Below are 24407 nucleotides of genomic sequence, written 5' to 3' on the forward strand. Positions count from 1 at the left end.
TTTCATGCCGCTATATTCAGTATTTATATATGGACGGTAGGATAATAAAGGCCACTCTACTGGACTTGTGTAAGAATGGCACAAATCCTGGGCTTTTCCTAAGTATGAGAGATCATTCCCACTCCAAGATGCTTATGTTCTCAATGTCATGGTTGGTAGATCATTTGGGTCAGTGTGAAATTTGATTTACATATGGCATGTTATTTGATGAATATTTACTGCATATTATAAAAGGTTTCAAGATTTCCTTTGGTACTGTAATTCACAGTAAAAAGGTTTTTGTGAGATGAGCACTTGAATAAAATGTATAACTGTAGGTTTCGGTGAATGAATGGTTAAATACAGAGCACGTCCTGTACTTCAATGTCTGAGAAGTCCCTCAACAAAGGCAGGCTTCACCAAGGTCTTTGTGAAAACGCAAACTGAATACTTTGCAGGAGAGTGACAGAAGATGGGCAAGAGAGAGGCATTTAATTAGCCTGCATTGCCAGAAGAATTAGGAATGACAATGGCTGCAAATATGAACTCTCTATACCTAGCATATTTACCTCTGATTAAGGCCTGATTGTTCTTCTTTAATACAGCCAGAACCAGCATTGTTGTGTTGGGTTCAATCAGTGCTCAATGGGCTGTGAATAAGCTCTGCTATTCACTAATCAAGGAGAGAATGTGTCCCATCAGCCAGGAGCAAAAGCTGTGTGGTACCAAGAGGCAAATTGAGGACTGTGTGTTATTTTTTCAGCCCTTCCGTCTCCCTCCTCTTCTTCTTCGGCCACATGGAGATGATTTTCTCTCAGATGCACGGGTCCGTGCGTCTCTCCAGCTGTCAATCAGCAATTAGCCCTGACAGTTCCCCAAGGTGGCTGCCCTCCTCCTGATTCCGTTCTCTGTCCTTGCAGCGGTCTGACCCAGTGGAGGTTATCGTCCTGGAACGATGTCACGTCGTGGAGAGTGGAGATAACCATTCTGCATTACGCATCAGTAAGTACTGCCACACGGATGAATCTGTTTGCATTTTGCATTTCTGCCAGCGAGTAGCATGTGACTGAGCGCGGGGAAAGCCGACGAAGAGGAAGGCAAAAGTAAGAGTTAAGCGGGAGCCTGTCTGTTTCATTATTGTCCCCCGAAGCCGATTGTTTAATTTTGTTTGAAAAAAGAGATGTGCAATGCCCTGGAATATCGGGGAATAGATGTGTAGTTTGGCTAGGCCACATCTAGTGTTTTTCTACATAGCTGTTTTCCATAAGGTGTATGTAGTCAGGCTGCGGACTTATGAAAATGGAGAACTTTCTCTGAACTTTCCGCTGCTTCCTGCCCGTGCTCCGGCCCACTGTGGCACACTCTTCCCCTTTCCGCACGGCTTTCTCCTCTCGCTTCCTCTTGCACTTCTCCAGGATGCGCTGCTTTGTGTTTTTCGGTTGGTTCATACATGCAGCCCCAGTAAATGTGTGTCACTGTATGACCCTTTACATGCCGGGTTTTGTCCTGATGTACTGTTACACTGTTACACTGAATTACATCGGTGTATCAGAAGAGTGATCATCAGTTCAGAAAGATATTTAGGTTGTAAAGCTGAATTCGATGTAGGGTCGCAGACGCCATAAAGTGAAACAAAATCAATTTCAGTGTCTTTAGCTTTACTGAAAAGGGATACATCCCAGCCTCATGCTACAAGCTTTGCTTTGACATTCAGTAGTGATCTGTTCTTATTCTTTACCTGATGGGCTGCATTATGGATATAATCCTCTATATTGCATGCATGATAGCACAGAGTCTGGGAGGCCCTTACCCAAGGCAGCACCTGAAAGCCGTCTGAAATCTCACATTCAGTCACTCTCTTTCACTTCTGGTAAGTGCTTTAAAGAGAACAGCAGCCTTTTCTGTTTTACTCTATTAATCGAATACCATGCTAATCGTTTGTATTTTTAATTGATTTTTTAACCATTTGTTGCCTTTTTTACTTATTTATTTACTTACTACTTCATTTTAATAGGTAATTAATAAACAGCATAAGGGGAATTGCAAATTGGTACAGTCATTGAATAACTAGTGCTGTACAGTAAATGACACATATTTCAGTGTCGTTATTGTTTTTTATATTTTGGCATCGTTAGGTGAAAATGACTGACTTTTTGGCAGAAATGCACCATTTTATTCTTGACAAAGAATGTATGCATGATTTTTAAAAATGTGTTTTATGTGCCTTTCGGAAAGTTTTCAGGGAACTGAGTATAATGTACGGCACACATGCAAAAGGTGTCCACGTAGTGAGACACACAAGGGTGACTGGATGAAGGGCGTTTTGAAGAGATGTGTTTTGATGGGAAGGTGAAGTTTAAAGAGAAGAGGGATTTGCTGAGAGGAAAAAAATCCTGTTATCCGGAGTGACGTGGAAAATTTGTTCTATAGCTGATTCCTGACCTTTGCTCAGGACACAGACAGCCATCCCTGTGATTGTGTCGGAATCCTGAAAGGACTTTGATGACGTTCAGAATGTGAGGTGCTGATGTTCTTTTATCAAGCCCACGTGTCAGAACTAAGGATTGGGAGTCGCTAAGGGCCTCAGCCCGTGTGTGTGAGAGACATTCCAGGCAGAAGCGTGCAGCTGCCTGTCCTACGAGTTGCTGGTTTCATGGAATAAGCAGGTAGGCATTTCAAACAACAGCAGAGCTGCGTCAGAGTTGATCTAGGATGTGATCGCAGAGCGGGCTGCCAGCTGGGAAAATCCCATCGTGTGGCAGGTAATCCAGATGATGCAGGGTCTTCAAAACCTTAGACTGAGAGACTGTAGCCTTCATTTTAGGTAGCCTGTGGTGGTTCTTGATGAAAACACAGTTTTGTTGACCAGAGATCTTTGTGAATTGAGGCACAGATGGGCATGAGAAGGAATTCCATCCAGCATTCTGTTGGTGGTCAGTCATCCAGCTGGAGAGATTATATGTTTGGGAGATGGAGAGCGGTGTGTGTAAGGGGGTGAGGACATGGGGTTGGGTGTGATCAGCATAAGAGCTTTGAGATCTGGAGTAAACAGGAGATCCAGCACAAAAACCTTTTGAACTTGCGGTCGTAAGGCCTATGGCTGTAGAGTTCTGGCAGCTGAGTACGACCTACCCAAGAGGTGAAAATCAAAGCAGGGCTGCACAGTAAAGTGTAATAATATTTTGATAAACTAGATGCAGGGGGTGGGGAGGCAGAGAACCTCAGAGATTCCTAATATTGTTGAACTTCTTGCTGGTGAAAGCATTCATTCCAAGAGAGGAACTTTAAAACAGAGGGAGAGAGGAAGCTGATTGATGTAGCGCAACTGAGTTGAAAGGCCAGAATGGAAACTGACTGGTTGTGGTTGAGGGTGCATCTTCCCAGTATGCAGGGGAGAGATAATTACAGCATCGGGGGAGACAACCAAACGGACAGGAGGTAGAGTGGAGTGAATGGAGGTCTGAGGTACAGTACCTGTTGGGCTGAAGCGTGAAGCTGGAGCGTGATGCAGTACTGCTGGGCTGGGGGGGTAGTCGGTATTGGGGAGAGTCAGCTGACAACGGAGTCAGTCATTATATCTGCATCCCGAACAGGATCTTGTACATATTAGACGATGATGTTTCAGAGGTTATCTTTCTATATAGATATTTTGATTCAAGCTTTACTTTAGAATTCCACCATCCACGGTAAACGGACCACCATGTCTCTCCAGGGTGTTGGCCAGTCACGTAGGTGTGTCTCTTTTCATTAGGTGAGTGACAGGGGAGGGGGGCCACTCAGGGTCATCTTTCAGCGGGGGCCAGTGCCCCCGTGGCCTGCTGCTGTATGTGGCCTGCTGCTGTATGTGACCTGCCCTCTTCTCAGCAGGATACTCAAACATAATAGAGCCACACACTATAATAACAAGAGAGATTGACTTAATCATAATCAAGAAATAATTTAGAGTACAGGACTTTTGTTAGATAATTGACAGCGAAGTTTATACATCTATATAAATGTCCAGCATATGTACAGTGAACTGAAAATGCACAGAGAAGTAGGCTTAACTGCCACTCAGTCTAGCAAAATGGCACTGTGAGCTCAACTGGATCTCGGCCTTGATTTGGGCCTCTCCAGTCAGAGAGGTGATGGGAAAGGGGCATGGAATGAGGCAGTGTGCAGCTCACAGGGTTAGGATGCTATGCTTGGGAGTGGAAGGTCATTGGTTCAAATCCCAAAGTTGGCAAGGTGATGTTACAGATGGGGCTTTAACCACAAGCATTATCTAACCCTTCTTTCTCAAAAAAATAAATGTATATCACTAAAACAAAATGTGAAATGGGTGGTGAACAAATAGCCTGAGAGCTCAGGTGCTTCCTGCATGTCCGCTCTCGTTTCTGCTTCCTATCAGTCTTGGTTTGTCAGGTGGTGCCAACATGCCATCTCTGCACCACAGTCTCTCTCGATTCTCGAGAGGGGGGGGCAGGGTGTGCCGGTGACTCAGAGTTTACATTCACCCTCATTTATCTGACCAACGATTTTTCTCCAGAGTGGGTCACGGGTCAGCACCTGCAAGACAAGCACATCATCAGTAAGAGACCACCGACCAAGTCAGGCCGGGAATTTTACCGGAAAACGCTGAAAATACGGAATAGAGAACTACACAGTACAGCGGAAAACGGATAGGATAAGGGTTAGAGATCAGAAGGGCTCAGGTCCTTCAGCTAGATGTAAGGGTGATGATCGCATCTGGCCACATCGATGTGTCCTGTGACTAGTACCTGCCAGTGCCGTATTTGAAGAAAGCATCTTAAAGGGCCACGCTCCGTCGCCTTGGCTCTCTCTCTATCGATTTTTTTGAGCAGCTCTCATAAATCGGCATAATAAGGCTGCGTTCAGTGTGTTAAAATGAGCACGTTAAGCGTCTTGCGGCCGCATCGCCTCCTCCTCTTCCCACACTTTAATGGGACAGTCGCTGCCTATTTGCACTCTTCGTTAAGGCGAAGTGGCGAGACGTTCATCGCACGCGAGTTTTCTTCTCCGCGGAGCAGGCAAGCTGAACATCCGCGGAGAAAATGCATTCGTCTTATTTTTTATTGTTTCGCAGGTCAGTGGGAACCGTCCATCTCACTTAGACTCGGTGCTCTGCTCACGACCAGACAGTCCCTGGTGCTGATAACTAAAGAAATAAATTATGCCGCCCGAGTGCATAATGTGGCTGTCGTGTCTAATTATGTAAACTTAATCTCTTGCGCTCAAACGCATTAATTTGTTCTGCTGATCTCATCCCCTATTTGGCCTCCTCATTACAATGCAGGAGAGACATTTTTATAGCTTTGGCTGAAACATGTTTCACATCACTTAACTTGGATATTTTGAAAATGAAGCAGCATATCCCTCCCCAAGTTTCTTCCTAACGTCCCCCCCCCTCCCCATGTCACGCAACACACTCTCTCCCTCCTCCCCCACACAGATGAGTGCCCTTTAATGAGAAGCCACCTGTTGATGCCAAATGTAGACTGTCGTCTTTGTGAGTCGTCTCCGCCTGTGGCTGGGACGGGGGGGCGGGCCGCACAGAGGGAGGGCTCTGCCGAGCGATGACGGACACCTCTAGCTCAGCGAATCCCGGTGGTCCCCTCGAGCGGAGCGCTCATCGCCACATCGCTGCCGGTGCCGCTCGCGTGTCCGTCTCTCCTCCGCTGGCACGGCTAAGCTCAGCACCTTTAATGAATTGGATCCTGGCTGTAGCGGGCAGCCCTGCTGAGTAGGACGCTTTCCGCTGAGTGTCGTGGCTTGATCCTCCCTGTGCCGAGCTTTGTGGCACATTTATTACGTTCGGGAGGGGGTAGACGGACCGCTGCACTGCCAAGATGAGGCAGCAGGCTAAATCGCAAGCCGACGGGGGTCTGATTCTGGACTATTAGGTTACTGGATTCTGTGACAGAGAAGATGGATTGATGAAGGTCTGTATCATGCATAATATCCGTCTTCTCTTACCTTCTCTTAAATGATCTGCTCAGCCACCCCCCACAGCCCCCCTAATCCCCGCACCCTCCAGTGCCCTGTCCCCTTCAGACTTCCCTAAAGGTGCCCTGCGCTTCTCACACACAGAGTTCGAAAGCGGAGAGACGGATCTCTGTCTGGAAGCCGGCACTGCATCAGCCTTGCAGTCCTGGATTGTGGTGCTGCGGGAAGCGAACTCTGAAAGCTTGCGGAATAGGATCCAGCACCTCCGACGACTCCTGATGGCGATGACCGGGAGCGTGCAGTCTGACAGCCCCAAGGCGGGCGGAGCCAGAGCAGGTGAGTTCCAGCCTCTCTCTCCGCTCACTCACCATGCAGTCGGGATTCTTTACAGTGTTATCTTGAAGGCTGCAGGAAAGCAGCATCCCTGTAACACAGAGAAGGGGAACCGGTGCTCGCAACCCCGGATTTCTCAGGGATGGAAGTGGGCGGACCGTGGCTGTGCCCTGAACCCGGAGCTCGGTGTCCTTGCCGGGTAACGGCAGGGTGGTTCATTGTGCCGTGCTTGCGCTTCCTGAGCTGTCAGCCTGAATCTGTCTCCAGTAGGGCTTGTGTGCTCCTTCCATGTTCACGTCTTCTTCATGTGACGCTGATCGCTGCCCTTGTTTTTGTGTGGGTACCCCTTAATTGACCGGCTCCTGATCACCATCCCAGCTATGGTTTCAGAACAAGCAGTGCTTGGAAATGGATGGATGGATGAGTTTCACATAGTTATAGGAGAGGTGAATGTTCCTGACCTGTGCTTAACTTCCAGTGCTTTCTTCAGATCTATCACACACACACACCGATTGATGCAAAGGCAGGAATGAAGATAGTAGCAATTAACATGTAATTAACATACTCAGAAAATGCAGTGCTTGCTTTCAATGACAAGAGTATGTACCTCACTGCATTGCTGAAACGTGAAGATTTTACCCAGCATTCAATGAGGACTTGATGCTATAAAGTCATTGAATAAACAGCCAAGGTTCTCTTACATGCCACTCAAGAGCAGCCGCATCAAACTAAACATTGGTGGTGTTTATCCTGTTGGTTTACTGTGGATCTCAAACAAAATCTACAAGAATTCCAGTGATTTTGCATCCATTTTCAACACAGGCAATCCTGCTGGATTAATGTATGTCTAGAAGGAGCACATCTCACACAGTAAAATAATAATCAATATAATGAGCCGTTCAGGCATGTGGGGACAGACTCCCCATGATCTTGCTCCAGGAAACACAGCGATATGTCAGGTAATGTCCCATGACCCTGACTAGGGTCAGCGGTTAAAGGACGGACAGACAGACAGATGGATGGTGCTATATGTGTATTCTGTTGCACTGGCATAATGTCATTGCTGGATTTGTTTTTGTAATTTCATTTCACATAGATATTCCCAGACTATAAAAGTCCTGGCTCAGGATATCTCACCATCCTACACGTCTCTTCCAAGCCATAAATGTCTGCAGTTTTATATATATCATGTGTCTTTTAAAGATTCTTATTAAATTACATTATTAGCCAGGTACTGAAATAAATTCTGTGCCGTCCATCCTTTCCATATTATTATTATTATTATTATTATTATTATTATTATTATTATTATTATTATTATTATTACCACTGTCACAAAATGAGAGACACCAACTGGAAAAAGTCTGAGAGAATTTTTACATTTCCCCCCATAAGGCTCTATCCTGCTCTGCTAACCAGGGGGCGGGTCCCAGGGGGCGGGTCACGGGTACAGAATGCCATCTTCATGCTGAGAGCTTATTCCAGCCCTGCTGGTATTTACTGCAGCAGGTATGCCAAAGATCGTTTTCAATCATAGAGATGCCTGGCCCAATCACACCACTAGCTTAGTGTCATGTGATGATCTTGTAGCCATCCATCCATCCATCCATCCATTCATTTTCTGTTCCTGCTTGTCCTATGCAGGGTCGTGGGGAGTCTGGAGCCTATCCTAAATGCTACAGGTGCAAAACAGGGAATAACTATCAGGCTACCAGAGCATGGTGATGGCGTAATACACCCCCCCACTAGGAAAAAGTATTTCACGCTTTCCAGGTGATATGCTATAGTGCTGCCCCTATGTGATCCGTGGACCAGCGTTTCACACCCACCTGCCTGGGCAGCGCCCCCTGGTGGCCCTGAGCTGATGTCTCTCATACCTTGTGCTTGGGGCTCATATGCCTTCACCACATAAAGTAGAAGAGACGGGGGGGGGGGGGGGGGGGTCAACAATTGGGGTGGGGGGTCTGTAAGTGTCAGATCCAATTGTTTTGCTCGGCCCAGTTGATCTTGTACACAATTTGTTTTGCACCCCCCCCCCCATAATTCTGGTCGTGCCTGTCATGGACGAGAATGATAAATGTTTGGGGAAAGATAGGGAGTTAGAGTGTTAAGTTTGCAGCACCATCAGCGAACCAGGATGGTGGAACCTATAGGTTGGTGCAGCTGGTTTACCGCTGCTATACTCTACTGCTGCTGTACTCTACCACTTCTATACTCTACCGCTGCTGTACGCTACCGCTGCTATACTCTACTGTTGCTGTACTATACCGCTGCTGTACTCTGCCACTGCAATTAGCCATTAGTAATTACATTAAATTCAAATACAACAGCAACTAAACCGTTATCACTTTACAAGCTATTCAGATGTAACGCCCACATGCTTTAACATACACACAACGAATAAATAAAACAAAGTAGGCGACTAAGATTTTTTCTAACTTTAAGAATATTATTTTCGGGGTTAGTAACAAAAATAGCGGAGATGAGTAAACGCATTCGTTTTGCTGAGGGGGAAAGGCGCTAAAGTACTCCGAGTGTATACACGTAGTATACACGTAGTATACATGGATTATACACGGAGTATACACAGATTTCTGCTTAGCACGCACTATTATTGAATGGATTACATAATTGACTCCACACATGTCAAAATAAAACATTTGATCAATTTTTAAATAAAATGCCGTAAGGGATATCATATTGTCACATGCAGTATGTCACGATATGGCAGGAGAAGGACGACCCAAAGGCAGACTGTTAGCAAATGAAACCCCTAGCAGGGGAGTTTATTGTGGGGACTGGGCAGGGCAGCAGACACAGACAGAGAATAATGACCAAACAGGGAGCAAAGGACTAGAAGACACTTTTATACGTGATTAACAGAGGAGTGAACACAAGGCAGCTGTGGCTGGTTAACGAGAGGGCAGGAAAATGAGGCAAGACTAATGAGCATTCAGGCGGGGCTGACTAGCAGACAGAGTCAGGGGAAACGCTGGGAACAGGGAAGCAGGGCGGGGCTGAACGTGACAGTACCCCCCTCCACGCCGAGGAGGGCACCCCAGGGCACTCCAGGGATCAGACGAGAAAACGGGCACTTGGGGCCAGGACACGGGGCTCAACCAGGGACGCTGGACAGGGTTAGACATCAAATGCTCAGACTTAGAACTGGAGACCTAGGGAGACAAAACAGAATCAAAAATCAGGACTGGGCAGACTATACTTACGAAGACTATGGCAGACAAGGACTGAGGCTGGAGGCTGAGCAGTACTGGAGATGTTTTCGGCGTCAAAGACCCGTGTGTTTTAAGTCCTGGGCAGGGCCCCCTGACTCATAACTTAGAGCAATGCCCAGATGGTCCCACTCAAGTTCCTCCTCTGGGCGTGACTATTCCGGGTCGTGGGAGGCTGGCATGCCAGCTGAGGTATCGGCTACTATTGTGTCAGGAACAGGGCTGGTGGTGGCCAGTAGAAGAGGCTGATCTGACCACCAGCCATCTTGCAATGGGCTCTGGGAGGGAGCCCAGCTACGATGTGGCGGACTCCAGCCAGGGGCCCGGCGACGGGACAGGCTCATTCTCCCCAGACCCAGCCACACTCCCTTCCCGACTCATGGAGTGCCCGCGGTCTCTTCCAGGTGGGGAGCTTGCGGAGCAGTGGTGGCCTCTCTGGGAGGGCCCTGAGACAGGCTACCAGTGTTGAAGGGAGGAGGTACCATTCCTGCGGCGCCTAAGGGGAAGTCGAGCACAGCCTGGGGGGCTAACGGCGGATAGGCTGAAATAGACGGGTCAGTGTCTGCTTGTGAGCAGGCGAGAGCTGTCAAGGTCACGAGCAGGCAGGAGCCGACGTGGTGATGGCCGGACATCAGCAGAGCAGTGGGGAGCTTACCGCTTTTAAACAGTGTGTATTGTACCGCTTTTAAACAGTGTGTATTGCACTCAGAGTTTATTTAGGATAAATAATGGTGTTTTGGGGGAATCTAGAGGTAAAGCAATCAGCTTGATAAAAAGTGTGAGTCACTTGCAGGTGAACTTTGAGTTTCTGTCACTTTCGGCTATTAAACTACATACAGACGCTCCTCTACTTACGAACTTTCAACTTTCAGACATACGAACGGAGAGGACTGTAAGTCCAAATTGTGTTCGTTGGGCTCCCGTTTCCTGTCCGCAACATCGTTTTTTTCTGCGCGCAATCCCACCTAGCACGACTTCTGGCCGCTACTCCCGCCGCGCAGCAGCGTAGCGTGCGTACTCCCAGCATCCTAGTTCTTTGTACTTGCGTATACCCTTAAAATGATGTTGAATAACGACTTACGAACATTTCAAGTTACGAACGGCTGTTCGGAACGTATCTCATTCGCAAGTAGAGGAGTCTGTATAGCTAAACAGGAACTTTATCTACTACACATCAAGACAATATCAAACTCAGATTATATTAGCAGATTATATTCATTATATTTCAGATGACTGGTGCAGAAGAGAAAGTGAACAGTTGTTATTGGGGAAAGGAGACGTTTTTTTATTAGACAGATTACTTTAATTAGATAATTATGGCATGAAAGAACCTCTGTGTTGACCCACTATGAGTCAGACCAAAGTGACCCTCAAAGTGAGAGACAGCGATCAGACTTTCTGTTCCATTATCCATGTGCTGCAGTTTCTCAGATGCATTGAAGGAGTTTACAGGTGTGCAGATGCTTTTATTCAAAATTCTGTTCAGTAGAGAAAGCAGACAATCTTGCTCTCCAGCACAGCATTATAACTCACAGATCTACACACTTCTGTGCTACTGTGCACTCAGACATAAATACTGTGCACTCAGACATAAATACCTATTAAACCATAAATACCTATTATGCTATATAAATTGCATTATATAGCATAGCCACAGGTCACTATGGGCATTTGCCTTGATGGTTAGGGGGCATTTGTTAGATGTTTAATTTGTCGTTGAGTGACAGCACAACACAGTATAAATTGGTATTAGACACTGAGACATTATTTGTCATTTTTCTGGACTCTGGAGGGATCAGAGACAACTTTAAGAACCTTTGACAGCATTACTAGAAAAGGAGAATCCCAGTCCCAGAGTATTTAATTAATATAGAGATACTGGATGTGCTTGTAAACAGTTATTGTATGACAAGGGAAGCCGACGTGTTGCCAGCAGATGTTACTGCTGGTATTGTTTACGATAATGCTGCCTAATGATGAATCTGTCAGCGTGACGCAGCCAAAAGCTTTACGCAACTGACATCGCTCTCCGAATATGTAAGCAAGTCAGACAGCATTTCCTAAGGCGTCCATTAACACAGCTGTCTTGAACAAATCACCACATGTCCCAGCTCGCCCCGTAGGCTGATGGATTGGAAGGTGACTCTCATTTCTTGGGGAAAGAGCCTCCTTTATGCAGTAATGCCTCATTTCATGTGCCGTCAGGTAAATCTACCTAGGCGTTAGAAACATGTCTCACTCCAGCGTGGCCTGTCGGAACAAGACGCAGAACTTGCAGGTCCATTATGGGGACGGATCTCCTGTGCCTGTTTAACATCCCCATTTGCTCGTTGGCTGCAGTGGGACACTGAACCGGGGACACGGGACGGGGATTCAGGCGCCACCCTGCGGCTGGGCTCCGGCAGGCTGGCGAGCAGTTTGCCGCAGCTCCGTTTTTAAGGATTAATGAGCCCGTGGCTGTTAGGGAACCAGAAACCCAGGCAGATGGCAGAGGCGCGGGCAGCGCTCACCACGCGTGCCAGTCCTTGGCGCTCTTGGGCTTAGGAGAGCCCTCGCCTTGGCAGGCGCCAAGTCCTCGACAGCCTATACATATCAATCACAGCCTGCTTGGGGCTTCACGTGCCCCGTGTCAGCACTCTGTCAGCAAACAGCCGATCCGTGCGTGCCGCCACGTGGGACTCCCTGTGTGCCCTACACACCAAAGGGCTTCTTACCGCAGCTCTTCTCCTCAATGCCATCATTTTGCTGCTCACCTAGTAGGTTATTTTAACAGCTGGATGTTTTACTCTCTCTGCAGGCCCCATTCTGGTTCCTGAGCTGCCATTGGTGGAATTCAGCCTCGGTGAGTTTGTCTTTCCTTACTTGTCCTATGACCGTCGCTCCTAGGCTTAACCCCAAGCCTGAACATAACCTAAACCCAAGCTTAACCCCAAGCCTGACCATAACCTTAACCTAGGCTTAACCCCAAGCCTGACCATAACCTTAACCCGTGTGACCGTCAGTGAAGCGTGTCACTGCCCCCTCGCAGGGTGGGCTCTTCACGTCCTTTGACTTCTAGGGCAAATCCCAGATTACTCCAGGTGAGATAAGGGTTTATGGGCGGCTTCATGATCTTTGCCATTTCAAATTTATGTAGCAGTGATGCATGCACTGGAACACTTGGTAACACTGGAAGGTGCTTTTTTCACATTCAGCCTTGCCTGCAAGTTTCATTTTGGCTCAGAGTTCTGCAGAAGTGACCTTCCTCGATGTTAAGTCATTAGCATGTGTGGAGGCCCTCTGATGTCCGCCCTCACCCCACGTGATAATCTCTGACTCTCATCGGTCAAATTCTTTCACCCCCCCCCCCCCCGAGCAAGCACATCCTCCTAGCTGCTCTCGTTGCTGTGATTTCATATCACACACTCTTTGTGGAATGCTTTAATCTATCGCAGAATGTAGTCACATGAACGTCCTCATCAACCAGGCCAATTAGGCTCAATTCGGCATTATTTTGCTTCGTCTAAGTCATTTCCCCACCTCCAGAACGAAGCAGAAAAAATGCATATGATATGTACTGCCAGTGCTCTCTGTATACAGCCCTGCTTGGCCCCTGCAGTCCTGCTTCTCATGTTCAGCTATAAAAATGAGTGGCTAAAATCCACATCATTATGCAAGCAGACTCTTCTTCCGTTAGTTAAACACGGAGCAGCCGAGTTTCTCTCTCCGCCTGTTACTCCGCAGCTCTGCCGGACCGTTCTCGCACATGGAAAACAGCTAGAGACTTATTCATTAAAGGAGCTCCACGACAGACCAGCTCCGAAGCTTTGAATCGCAGGGGGGGATGCCCCAGCGTGGATGAGGGTTAGCTTGCACTGAGGGGACACTGCAGAGATGGTTGTGTCCCCATAGGGCTGGAAACTAAGCTCACTCTCTCGCCTCAGGCGAGTAAGTTACACTGAACACTAGCCCACTGACTAATTAAAAAAAAAAAACCTGATTACCAACTCTCATGTTCTCAGACTCTCACGCTCACGCAAGAAACCTTATGACAAATCTATATTATTCCATTATGAACCTAAAATTAGCTACAACTAAAGCATAGTTTTCAAACCCTGCAAGGTAATTAAACTGTTACATACATGTACATGTGTGTGCAGGTGTGTGCAGACTGCCTCAAACTGAAAATCTCACTGCAGCCAGCTGACCAAAGCTGACAGCCCTGAAGATAGCATGTTGGAGCATAACAAGGAGCAGAGAGTATGTTCTGCATTCCTTTCTTGGCACAGGTACACCAAAGGTTCTCTTTGGTGATTACATGCAGGGTCTCCTTGGTCAATCCCAGTTTCACTCACGTCCCCAGTTAACCAGTTGGCGTGAAGGGCCTGATCGTCCTGCATTCAGCATTAGATTCTTCATTTTGTAGAGCAAAGAATTACTGGAGATGTTGGATATATAAAGAAGAAAACTGAAAAAATGAATGCATGACAAAATTGCACAGAAGTGTCCTAATGTACACTTAAAAAAAAACATGATGATTTGAAAATCCGAAAAAATAGCTGTGTGGCCGGTAAGGACTGGATGTGAACAGGTTGCTCTTCTGCTTGAAAATTACATTGTTCATTATGGGCTAATGACAATTAATCTGGGTTACTACATTGTTTCAGTCAGCTACTAGCAAAAATTAAATTCCAGCCGTTTGTGCAGTTTTGGGAGGTGTAGGGTAGTGAAGTGTGTTCTGTTGGAGCGTGACCCACCACTAATCCTAATACATAAACCAGTCAGAATTTTACATCACGTAGACACCACTAAAATCCTTTGAATTGTGCTCATTCCCAGTGCTCATTGTTCTCCGTGCTATGGGAACACAAAACAGGCAATGATTTTCTTAAAGATGACTTTAAATAAATCTTTTGTAGCCTGAATAGGTTTTTATTGGTCCTTAAAGATGACTAAGTTCTAATACTAATTAATCTGTTTCAAGAAGCAGAAGAAAATGAGATTTTATGTAAACAGGGCTACAGAAATGGAATATATGTTTATTTAAAATTGCTCAATAAAAAAATGAACAAATTAACATATGTTAACTTGTATTAAAGCAAATATGCATTCAGGCAAGGCTGTGAGAAATTGGGTAAATACTTTCCTGAAAGAAACTTTAAACCAGACTTCTGAATCTCCTGGATAGAATTAAAGAGTGGATGGATTAAATGTAATTCCATTAGATTCTGAATCATGTTAAGCCAGATGATGTTTCCGATTTCAGTTTGCGAACAAATACTGTGGAAAATAAAAAGTAATGTGTTTGCCAGCCCTGCATGCATCACCTCCTTGTCGTCTGGCCTCCATGGTCCTAGGGGCCGTGTGTCCCTGGTAGGGACTCCCAAAACAAGTAGGTCCTGGGAGAGCAGCCAGACTAAGGGCGATTCAGAGCACCCCCATGAAGAATAAGACAATGGGCTATGCACCCTGCCCGGATTGGGGAGACCGGGGCCTCGTCCTGGGGCCTCGTCCTGGGGCCTCGTCCTGGGGCCAGGCTTGTGCAGGGAGCTCGAAGGCGAGCGCCTGGTGGCTGAGACTCCACCCTTGGGGCCCAATGGCGTAACCTGGGTTCGTCCCCCTGTGGGCCCACCAGCAGCAGGGGGAGCCGCGGGGGACAGGTGCTGTGTAGATCGGGTGACAGTGTCTTAGATCCCTGTACACCCATCTTCTTTGACAGATCGGCCACTGAAGGTCTGGTTTTCCAGGTGAGCCAGCAGGCAGGTAATTCTCATCACCTCTTTTGTCCTGACATGTGACGCTCGCACAAGAGCCTTTTCTCGCAAACCCCAAGTCCGGACCATTGTTAAGGATCCCGTGGTGCTCATCGCTAATTAATGACCTTAAGCCCAACAATGTGTCCCGAGTTCCTGGTCATTTTTTCGCAGTGTGGACTAATTAGCTCAAGCAGAGTCTTATAACCTCATCTACATGTCACCTGCCATCAGCTCTGTTTAAACATCTGCTGCAGTGATTTCATCAGGAATAACACCCCCAAAGAGGAACTAAGCAATATTCCCCCCCCCAGTACCCAATCAAGTGCTGTCTGCAGAAAATTTTGATAGGGGTAGTGTTCAGGGGCAAGTTATATTTATGGGGGTGTCATGGAACAAAACGGCAATGATCCCCTGGCATGTTTGATAAGCTGGGTAAAGCCGTGTCTGTAATACAGGTCCGGGGCCTAATCTGGATATAAATGCTGTTAGCAGTATATTTATGACACTTTGCAGCATGTAAATCTGAACCGTATCAGCTTCCGGTAAGCGCCGCACCGTATGTTTCATATAAATAAAATAATCCACATTTTGAGTATATTGCTGTGATGTGTATACAGGGGCGGGGCTAAATGGGCACTGGCCTGAGCTAAAAGCTGATTGGCCCCAGTAGTGCCCCCTCCCCTGTCATCCGCCGATTCAAAACACATCATTGGCTAATGATTAGGTTGGCCACTCTGTATGAATTTTGCGCCTTCTTATGCCCCGCCCCTGCTGGTGTATTGGCTGACGGTGGCCAGTTACCCCTGGTCACCCCTTAGATCTACCTCTGCCCTTGTTCCTAGGATGGAGGTCTTTGTGTAATGTATTTCAGCTAGCTGTTCGTAACCTTGGAGATATTAGTGGCTGTCAGCCACATTTTATTGAGATTCACAACGTCGTTTATTAGATCATTCAGTTCTAGCTTTAGGTTTAATTAGCTGTCAAATACACACGTGTAATAGCTAATTAAATGATCGCATAATTAGTTTTTACGCATCTCTATTCTCTGTAATTCTAGTGCTCCGCTCCCTGGCCCCCTGTCCTCCGCCGCTGTGCCCGGCTTGTCATTTTGGGGGCTGTGCTCCTTGTCTTCACCTCCTCCATGAAGGAGTCCAGGGCTTTAACTCCGCCGCTGTGCCCGTCCTGTCATTTTGAGGGCTGTGCTCCTTACCTTCACCTCCTCCGTGAAGGAGTCCAGGGCTTTAACTCCGCCGCTGTGCCCGTCCTGTCATTTTGAGGGCTGTGCTCCTTACCATCACCTCCTCCATGAAGGAGTCCAGGGCTTTAACTCCGTCGCTGTGCCCGTCCTGTCATTTTGAGGGCTGTGCTCCTTACCTTCACCTCCTCTGTGAAGGAGTCCAGGGCTTTAACTCCGTCGCTATGCCCGTCCTGTCATTTTGAGGGCTGTGCTCCTTACCTTCACCTCCTCCGTGAAGGAGTCCAGGGCTTTAACTCCGTCGCTGTGCCCGTCCTGTCATTTTGAGGGCTGTGCTCCTTACCTTCACCTCCTCCGTGAAGGAGTCCAGGGCTTTAACTCCGTCGCTGTGCCCGTCCTGTCATTTTGAGGGCTGTGCTCCTTACCTTCACCTCCTCCGTGAAGGAGTCCAGGGCTTTAACTCCGCCGCTGTGCCCGTCCTGTCATTTTGAGGGCTGTGCTCCTTACCTTCACCTCCTCCGTGAAGGAGTCCAGGGCTTTAACTCCGCCGCTGTGCCCGTCCTGTCATTTTGAGGGCTGTGCTCCTTGTCTTCACCTTCTCCGTGAAGGAGTCCAGAGCTTTAACTCCGTCGCTATGCCCGTCCTGTCATTTTGAGGGCTGTGCTCCTTACCTTCACCTCCTCCATGAAGGAGTCCAGGGCTTTAACTCCGTCGCTGTGCCCGTCCTGTCATTTTGAGGGCTGTGCTCCTTACCTTCACCTCCTCCATGAAGGAGTCCAGGGCTTTAACTCCGTCGCTGTGCCCGTCCTGTCATTTTGAGGGCTGTGCTCCTTACCTTCACCTCCTCCGTGAAGGAGTCCAGGGAAGGAGTCCTGGCCGCTGTGTATTTCCCAGCAGTCAGCAGCAGCTCCAGCGGTAAGAACTCCAGGTCAGAATAGACTTCCTGTAATATTAGTATATTTGTCCATTATGCATATGCAGTCAGTGCCACCAAAGCCGATATGGAGCATTTGGTGACCCCCAGTGTCCCCCCATCCCCCGCCGCCTCCAGGCCAGGTTCACTGTTAGTGGCAGAAAAAGAAAAGAATCTGGCCAGCATGTCCGTGAGCCCGCCATGGCAGAAGCCCCCCCCCGTGATGAGAGAGTCACTGTCTGAATCCAATCTCTCCGGATTTAATGGGATTCCCACAGGCCTGCTGTCCTTCTGTGAGGGGCATTTGGTGACGATGACCCAGGGTTTGTCACAGCGGGGCCCTTTCCGCTTTGTAGTGTCACGTCACTTGTGAGTAACAAACACCGCCTTAATGCCTGCTTGCAATATGTAGACATTTTGTTCGGAATATTCAACAGACTACTATAGATTTTTTGTAAGGTGGCAAACCTTTGGTTACCTTTGACGTTTATGGCCGACTTCATGTATATATTCATGTGTACATCTTGCCAGTGACATATATTGGAGAAAGTGAATCAAAAGAACCTCAGCAAACCCTCTAAACAGGACCAGTGATAAAAGGAGATGTTCAAAATGGTATCAGAATCATCTGAATAACACAAAAATAAATGCACACTCAAATACTGAAATACTCAATTTAAAAGGTGTACCCTAAACTAGGGTACAGAGAGGATGGATGGATGGATATGTTCTGGAAGTGCAAAAAGGCAATGAGACCATAGTGGAGAGCCTGATTAATTCAGCAAAGGGCCCTCCCACCTGCAGTTGTGACCAGGTTCCTACAGAGCTAGCATAGGAAACACATTTCAATGGAGTCTTTCTGCTTTTAATAGAGTTGCCTTTTAGCTTGAGGGTTGTGGAGCCGCCTTTTACGAAGAGTTGCATCATAACGCGTGTTTGTTTCAGGGTTACCTCTCTGTTTGTGGATCACCAGGTGAGCTAGGCTGTAATAGGAGCTGGAATGAGCCTGGCAGACAGGGGCTTTAAATGCAGGATTAATGAGGCTGATTCGGAAGCCGCTGTAACAAAAAGCCAAACTGCCTTTTGTCATCATAACACAAACAGGACAATTTGAAAATGTCAAGATGTTGTTGGGACTCAGGGATGCACATCTGACGAATGAATTATTCAATTTGTGTAGATCAGGTTATAAACAGCCCTCCTTTCCTTGATGTCATCAGGGTGGGATTTATTCATGACACAATTTTACCGGAAAGTAATTCGCCAGGTTGAGTGAATCATTGACAATATTGCCTGGTAACTGGGTCTCCTTGACATATAATGAGTCTGGTAAGGGGAATTCCTTTCAGCGCCGTTTTTGCGCTGCTCAGAGGGCTGGCATCCTTTCACAGATGTGGTCAGTTAGCCTCCCCGATCCTGCAGATCCCTTCAGACTTCAGACGGACCAAGGATAGAGCCTTGGGGCACTTTTTTGCTGTGTGCAGGCGCTTTCCGACATACTCTTAGCAAATCGAGGTACATCATAAGAAACCTGATGGCCAAGGGGTGAAAATAAGGGGTGGTCTGACTTTGGGGTTTGGCCCTGAAGTGTACGAATATGGCAGGACATTTTGTGCGGAGCGCAGGAGTGCAGTAAAGCCAGACTTTGACTCTCTCTCCAAGCAAAGCACTGTTCATTAGAATGCAAATATCGATCACAAATTGTGATTATCCTGCTCGTAACTGTCTGTTGTGCTTACCATTGACACAAGAACTTTCTCTGGATGTAGTTTTCTTTGAACAACTGCAAACAAATCTCGGTTCAATGGCACAATGCTGTACATTACACTAGTATGTTATTCAGCCGAGATAGTGACCTCATCATCCGTGCCTGATCTTCCTGCACCAAGCATCATCTGACTTCTAAAAGTCTACATGCAACTCTGACTCCGTCCATAAAAGAAAAAATACATTTTAATTGTGAGAAACTGGACAACAAACGATCAGTTCTCCCTTTGTCATTATTAATTTACTATGCAGAGTAAGAAATGCATGGGATGCTGTTATGGACAGGGACTATGGGTAAAGAGACCTGTCTGCTGACATCAAGACGGTGTTAGAGATTCCCGTCAAAAGTTACAAGGCGATGTGCCTTTCTGGCAAGTTTTAATTAACCCCCAAAGGTACAGCTTGTGACAAACAACAGGCTTTCAGATATTGCTTGTAAATTTAAGTTTTCCCGCCTTTGCCGCCAATATTCTAGTCCTGCATTTGAAATCAGTAGAACCGTAACATTTTAATTTACTGTATATTTTGACTTTATTCTCAGGCAGACGTTGCAGAGTGGTTCAAACAAGGACCATGTTGCCCGGTTTAACTTTTGAGGAAACTGCATGACTGTTTTGTTCAGGTAACATGGTTTTGTTTGCCTGATTTCTAAATTCATCAGATGAAAATATGACGAATTGTTAAAACAAGGTGCCCGGGTCTTGCCTGATCAGTCTGGTTTTCTCCATTTGTAGGTGAGGGTAGCACATGTTGTAATCAGTGCATGATGCTTGATGTATAAATTTGAGGCAGTCCAGAAACTGATGATTGATTTAAAATTCTCAAGGTTTCTGACATTTTCTGTTTCATCTTCTGATGGTTGAAGCATATAACTTGGCTTACAGTTCAGGCAAAAGACACAAGGCAGGGCTATGCATGTGCGTACAGGCTCTGCAGGCAGGGCTCTCCGTGTGTGTACGGGCTCTGCAGGCAGGGCTCTCCGTGTGTGTACGGGCTCTGCAGACGGGGATCTCTGTTTGTGTACGGGCTCTGCAGACAGGGCCCTCTGTGTGCATACAGGCTCTGCAGGCAGGGATCTCCGTGTGTGTACGGGCTCTGCAGGCAGGGCTCTCCGTGTGTACGAGCTCTGTAGACGGGGATCTCTGTGTGCATACAGGCTCTGCAGACTGGGCTCTCTGTGTGCATACAGGCTCTGCAGACAGGGCTCTCCGTGTGTGTACGGGCTCTGCAGACTGGGCTCTCTGTGTGCATACAGGCTCTGCAGACAGGGATCTCCGTGTGTGTACAGGCTCTGCAGACAGGGATCTCCGTGTGTGTACGGGCTCTGCAGACTGGGTTCTCCGTGTGTGTACGGGCTCTGCAGACAGGGCTCTCCGTGTGCGTACGGGCTCTGCAGACGGGGATCTCTGTGTGCATACAGGCTCTGCAGACAGGGATCTCCGTGTGTGTACGGACTCTGCAGACTGGGCTCTCCGTGTGTGTACGGGCTCTGCAGACGGGGATCTCTGTGTGCATACAGGCTCTGCAGACTGGGCTCTCTGTGTGCATACAGGCTCTGCAGACAGGGCTCTCTGTGTGCATACAGGCTCTGCAGGCTGGGGTCTCCGTGTGTGTACAGGCTCTGCAGGCTGGGGTCTCCGTGTGCGTACAGGCTCTGCAGGCAGGGCTCTCCGTGTGCATACAGGCTCTGCAGGCAGGGCTCTCCGTGTGCATACAGGCTCTGCAGGCAGGGCTCTCCGTGTGCATACAGGCTCTGCAGGCAGGGCTCTCTGTGTGCATACAGGCTCTGCAGGCAGGGATCTCTGTGTGCATACAGGCTCTGCAGACTGGGCTCTCCGTGTGCATACAGGCTCTGCAGGCAGGGCTCTCTGTGTGCATACGGGCTCTGCAGACGGGGATCTCCGTGTGCATACAGGCTCTGCAGGCAGGGCTCTCTGTGTGCATACGGGCTCTGCAGACGGGGATCTCCGTGTGCATACGGGCTCTGCAGACAGGGCTCTCCGTATGCGTACGGGCTCTGCAGACAGGGCTCTCCGTATGCGTACAGGCTCTGCAGACGGGGATCTCCGTGTGCATACAGGCTCTGCAGACGGGGATCTCCGTGTGTGTACAGGCTCTGCAGACAGGGCTCTCCGTATGCGTACAGGCTCTGCAGACGGGGATCTCCGTGTGCGTACAGGCTCTGCAGACGGGGATCTCCGTGTGCGTACAGGCTCTGCAGACGGGGATCTCCGTGTGCGTACAGGCTCTGCAGACGGGGATCTCCGTGTGCGTACAGGCTCTGCAGACGGGGATCTCCGTGTGCGTACAGGCTCTGCAGACGGGGATCTCCGTGTGCGTACAGGCTCTGCAGACGGGGATCTCCGTGTGCATACAGGCTCTGCAGGCAGGGCTCTCCGTGTGCATACAGGCTCTGCAGACGGGGATCTCTGTGTGCATACAGGCTCTGCAGACAGGGCTCTCCGTGTGCATACAGGCTCTGCAGGCAGGGCTCTCCGTGTGCATACAGGCTCTGCAGGCAGGGCTCTCCGTATGGCCCCGGAGCTCAGAGAGTCTGCTGAGTATATCAGCACTGAGAAGGAAAGTCGGCTTCCTCTCCAGAGCCAGCTGAAGCGGGGCAGTGCTTTCCTGTAATAGGAAGCAAGGCCAGTTCTGCTGATGGAGATTAAACACTAATAAAGATGGCACCTTTACTGCGAGAGGGTTAGGAAGACGCAGTAGACAGAGCGAGGCGGCCCTGATGGCGTGGTGATGCGCTCTGTTTGTTCCTCACATGCGAGGCGGCCCCCGAGCCCTGGCTGCACTAGGAGCTGCTTTGCTTACCTCTCTGGTGTCTTGTGTGTTTCAGCATGTCAGAACCTGGCCAGCCCAGCACGGGACAGGAAGCCCAGCAGCATGCTGCAGGTCTCGGTGGTAAACACGCTAGAGCGGAGCCTGGCCGCCTACTCCTGCACGGAGATCGTCGAGGTAAGCTCTCATCCTACCCCCCCCCCCACCCAGGGCACTCCTCTGCTGTTCTGTTTTAGCCCCCGTTCTGCCAGCAACCACCCAGACCACAGGCATTCGGGGGGAGCAGCACGCCCCTCCCCGCCTGGAAACCGCTTTTCCTGTCAAGATTAAATTTTCCCGGCAGGCGGAGGTTAACTCACTTCCATGCTGACAAAGACGGACTTATTTCCCCTTGGTTTAATTTTCCAGAGTGTTCTTTGCTTGTTTTTTCGTTTAAACTGCGGTCCTATCGGAACGCGGCATACTCCTGCCCCGGGACCCGCCGGGACGCCCAGGATCCCTGTCTTTGCTCCGAGTCTGAAATGATCAAGCTTTGATTTCTGCCCGTGGACCGAGGACCCGCACTAATGCCCGGCAAACTGGACTGGTGCATGCGCTTCGGCAGGCGCAGGGTCTGCGAGCCGCTGCCCGCGCGCGATGGTGCCGCTCTGAGCAAACCACACTTACCCACAAAGAGAGTGCGGCTCCCCCCGCAGGTAGGGCTGGGTTTCTGCCAGACATCCGCGCAAATGGAAAGCTTAGGGAGTGTTTAACGTGCTTAAGAGGATATTCTGGGAATAACAGGAGGATTTTTGATGTAAACTTTTTGCTTGTGTCTGACTGATCATTCTACCTTTCATAAGGCGTGTGACGGTTTATTTGTCAAAGTGCATTAGAATTCTGTTCTTTTTGCATATCCCAACTTTTTCTCCTTTTTAGGAACAGGTAAGGTTTGTGGTTCCAGTATGGGGTCTGTTATCTGGCTACCCTGGAGCCTTTTTTGGGAAGATTAATGGCCTGATAACTGTATGATTATTCCGCCACCAAGAGGATTCAAACCAGTAACCTTCGGGTTGCAAGCACAGAGGCCTAGCCCACTGAGCCACAGACCAGTTCCCAGCTTCGATTCTCATCTACCACAGATTCTCCTGTTTGCAATGATGTTTACCAAGGTGTGTGTGTGAGGGGGGGGGGGCTCATCCCGGAGGACGGTTGGTGTCATCATCATAAGTGACACAAGTAAATAAACAACTTAGCAGAACAACCTGTAATTGCTGTGGAACTATGAGGGACATGGGGGCAGGCTCAGGGGTGGAGTCGTGCTGGACTAGGGCGGAGTCATGCTGGACTAGGGCGGGGTTTGGGTGGACTAGGGCGGAGTCATGCTGGACTAGGGCGGAGTCAGGGTGGACTAGGGCGGAGTCATACTGGACTAGGGCGGAGTCATGCTGGACTAGGGCGGGGTTTGGGTGGACTAGGGCGGAGTCATGCTGGACTAGGGCGGAGTTAGGGTGGACTAGGGCGGAGTCATACTGGACTAGGGCGGAGTCATGCTGGACTAGGGCGGAGTTAGATTGGGATCAGGGCAGAGTGGGAGGAGTTGGAGGTGGGGCCTGAATGAGCTGGATCCATCAGGGTCTCCAAAGCACCCATCTCTGTGGCACTTACTCTGCCCATAAAACATAATTAGTCCCATTAACGAGAGGAGGCTAATTACAAGCCTGGGGGAAAATATAGATAGGTTGTTGCCCCGAATGCAAAACCCCAGGACATTACTGCTTGGGGTCCCACAGCAGTGACTCTTGTGCTGCACAATAAGATTATTTTATTTGATTATTTTACTCATATTTTCAGTCGACTGAGAAGGTAAAACCAGTCCTTTATAAACTCTGAATGTAAATCACTGTCCTGGGCAGGGGTGCTTAAAGGAGGGGGGGTTGGTTAGGATGACTCAGTTAGCTATGACTATTGGACACCCCCATAAATAAAAAAAACTATTTATTTAAGAGCAGAGAGTGATTAAAGGTCCTTGTGTCCCTGAGCTCTGACACCTCCTGTTTTCGGGCGATGGGCTCTCTGACGTGGCAAACCCCACCCACCACAGTCATTACCCCACCTCAGCCGCTGCCCTGCCTGCCTCCCTCTCTCAGGGAACCAGGGACCCGCTCTTCCTGACGGGGGTGACCTTCCCTCCAGACTATCCGCTCTGCGAGGACACAGTGCTGAAGCTGACGGTCTACGACGTGAGAGACCGCTCCGCAGAGACCGTGAGTAAAGCGGCCTTCTCTCCTGATTTATCTTTGCGGGCTGCCTGCTATCGTGTCTCAGCCTGCAGAGCCGGTCTGGCCTATCGGTGACATGGACAGCGGCACAGGCTGCCACATAGCAAGCGACTGGTTTCACTTGTGTCCCCTAGAGGTACTGGCGCCCCCTGCAGTGTCCACAGAGAACAGTTACGCAACGTAGGGGAAGGGGAAAGGTTTCAAGGATACTAGTAGATTTGTGTGGTGTGACCCAAAAAAAAAATAGGTCATATCAGT

General features: G+C 48.6%; 1 protein-coding gene across 5 annotated transcripts in view; it reads left to right on the plus strand.

The window, feature by feature from the left end:
• LOC111832836 (type II inositol 3,4-bisphosphate 4-phosphatase-like) overlaps positions 1-24407 on the plus strand; it is a 161139-nt gene that overhangs the window by 52385 nt on the left and 84347 nt on the right. For 3 of the 5 annotated variants that reach the window (XM_072697847.1, XM_072697849.1, XM_072697848.1), the window contains 5 exons: positions 900-981; positions 6070-6261; positions 12286-12330; positions 21947-22065; positions 24018-24134. In XM_072697847.1, coding sequence (XP_072553948.1) covers positions 900-981; positions 6070-6261; positions 12286-12330; positions 21947-22065; positions 24018-24134 — 555 coding nt within the window. Of the gene's footprint in view, positions 1-899; positions 982-5415; positions 5922-6069; positions 6262-12285; positions 12331-21946; positions 22066-22215; positions 22584-24017; positions 24135-24407 lie in introns of those variants that run through there. The other 2 variants (XM_023790560.2, XM_023790573.2) reach the window with 2 other exon arrangements.

The sequence above is a fragment of the Paramormyrops kingsleyae genome, chromosome 12 (genome assembly GCF_048594095.1).
Source record: "Paramormyrops kingsleyae isolate MSU_618 chromosome 12, PKINGS_0.4, whole genome shotgun sequence".
In the NCBI taxonomy this organism is placed as follows: domain Eukaryota; kingdom Metazoa; phylum Chordata; class Actinopteri; order Osteoglossiformes; family Mormyridae; genus Paramormyrops; species Paramormyrops kingsleyae.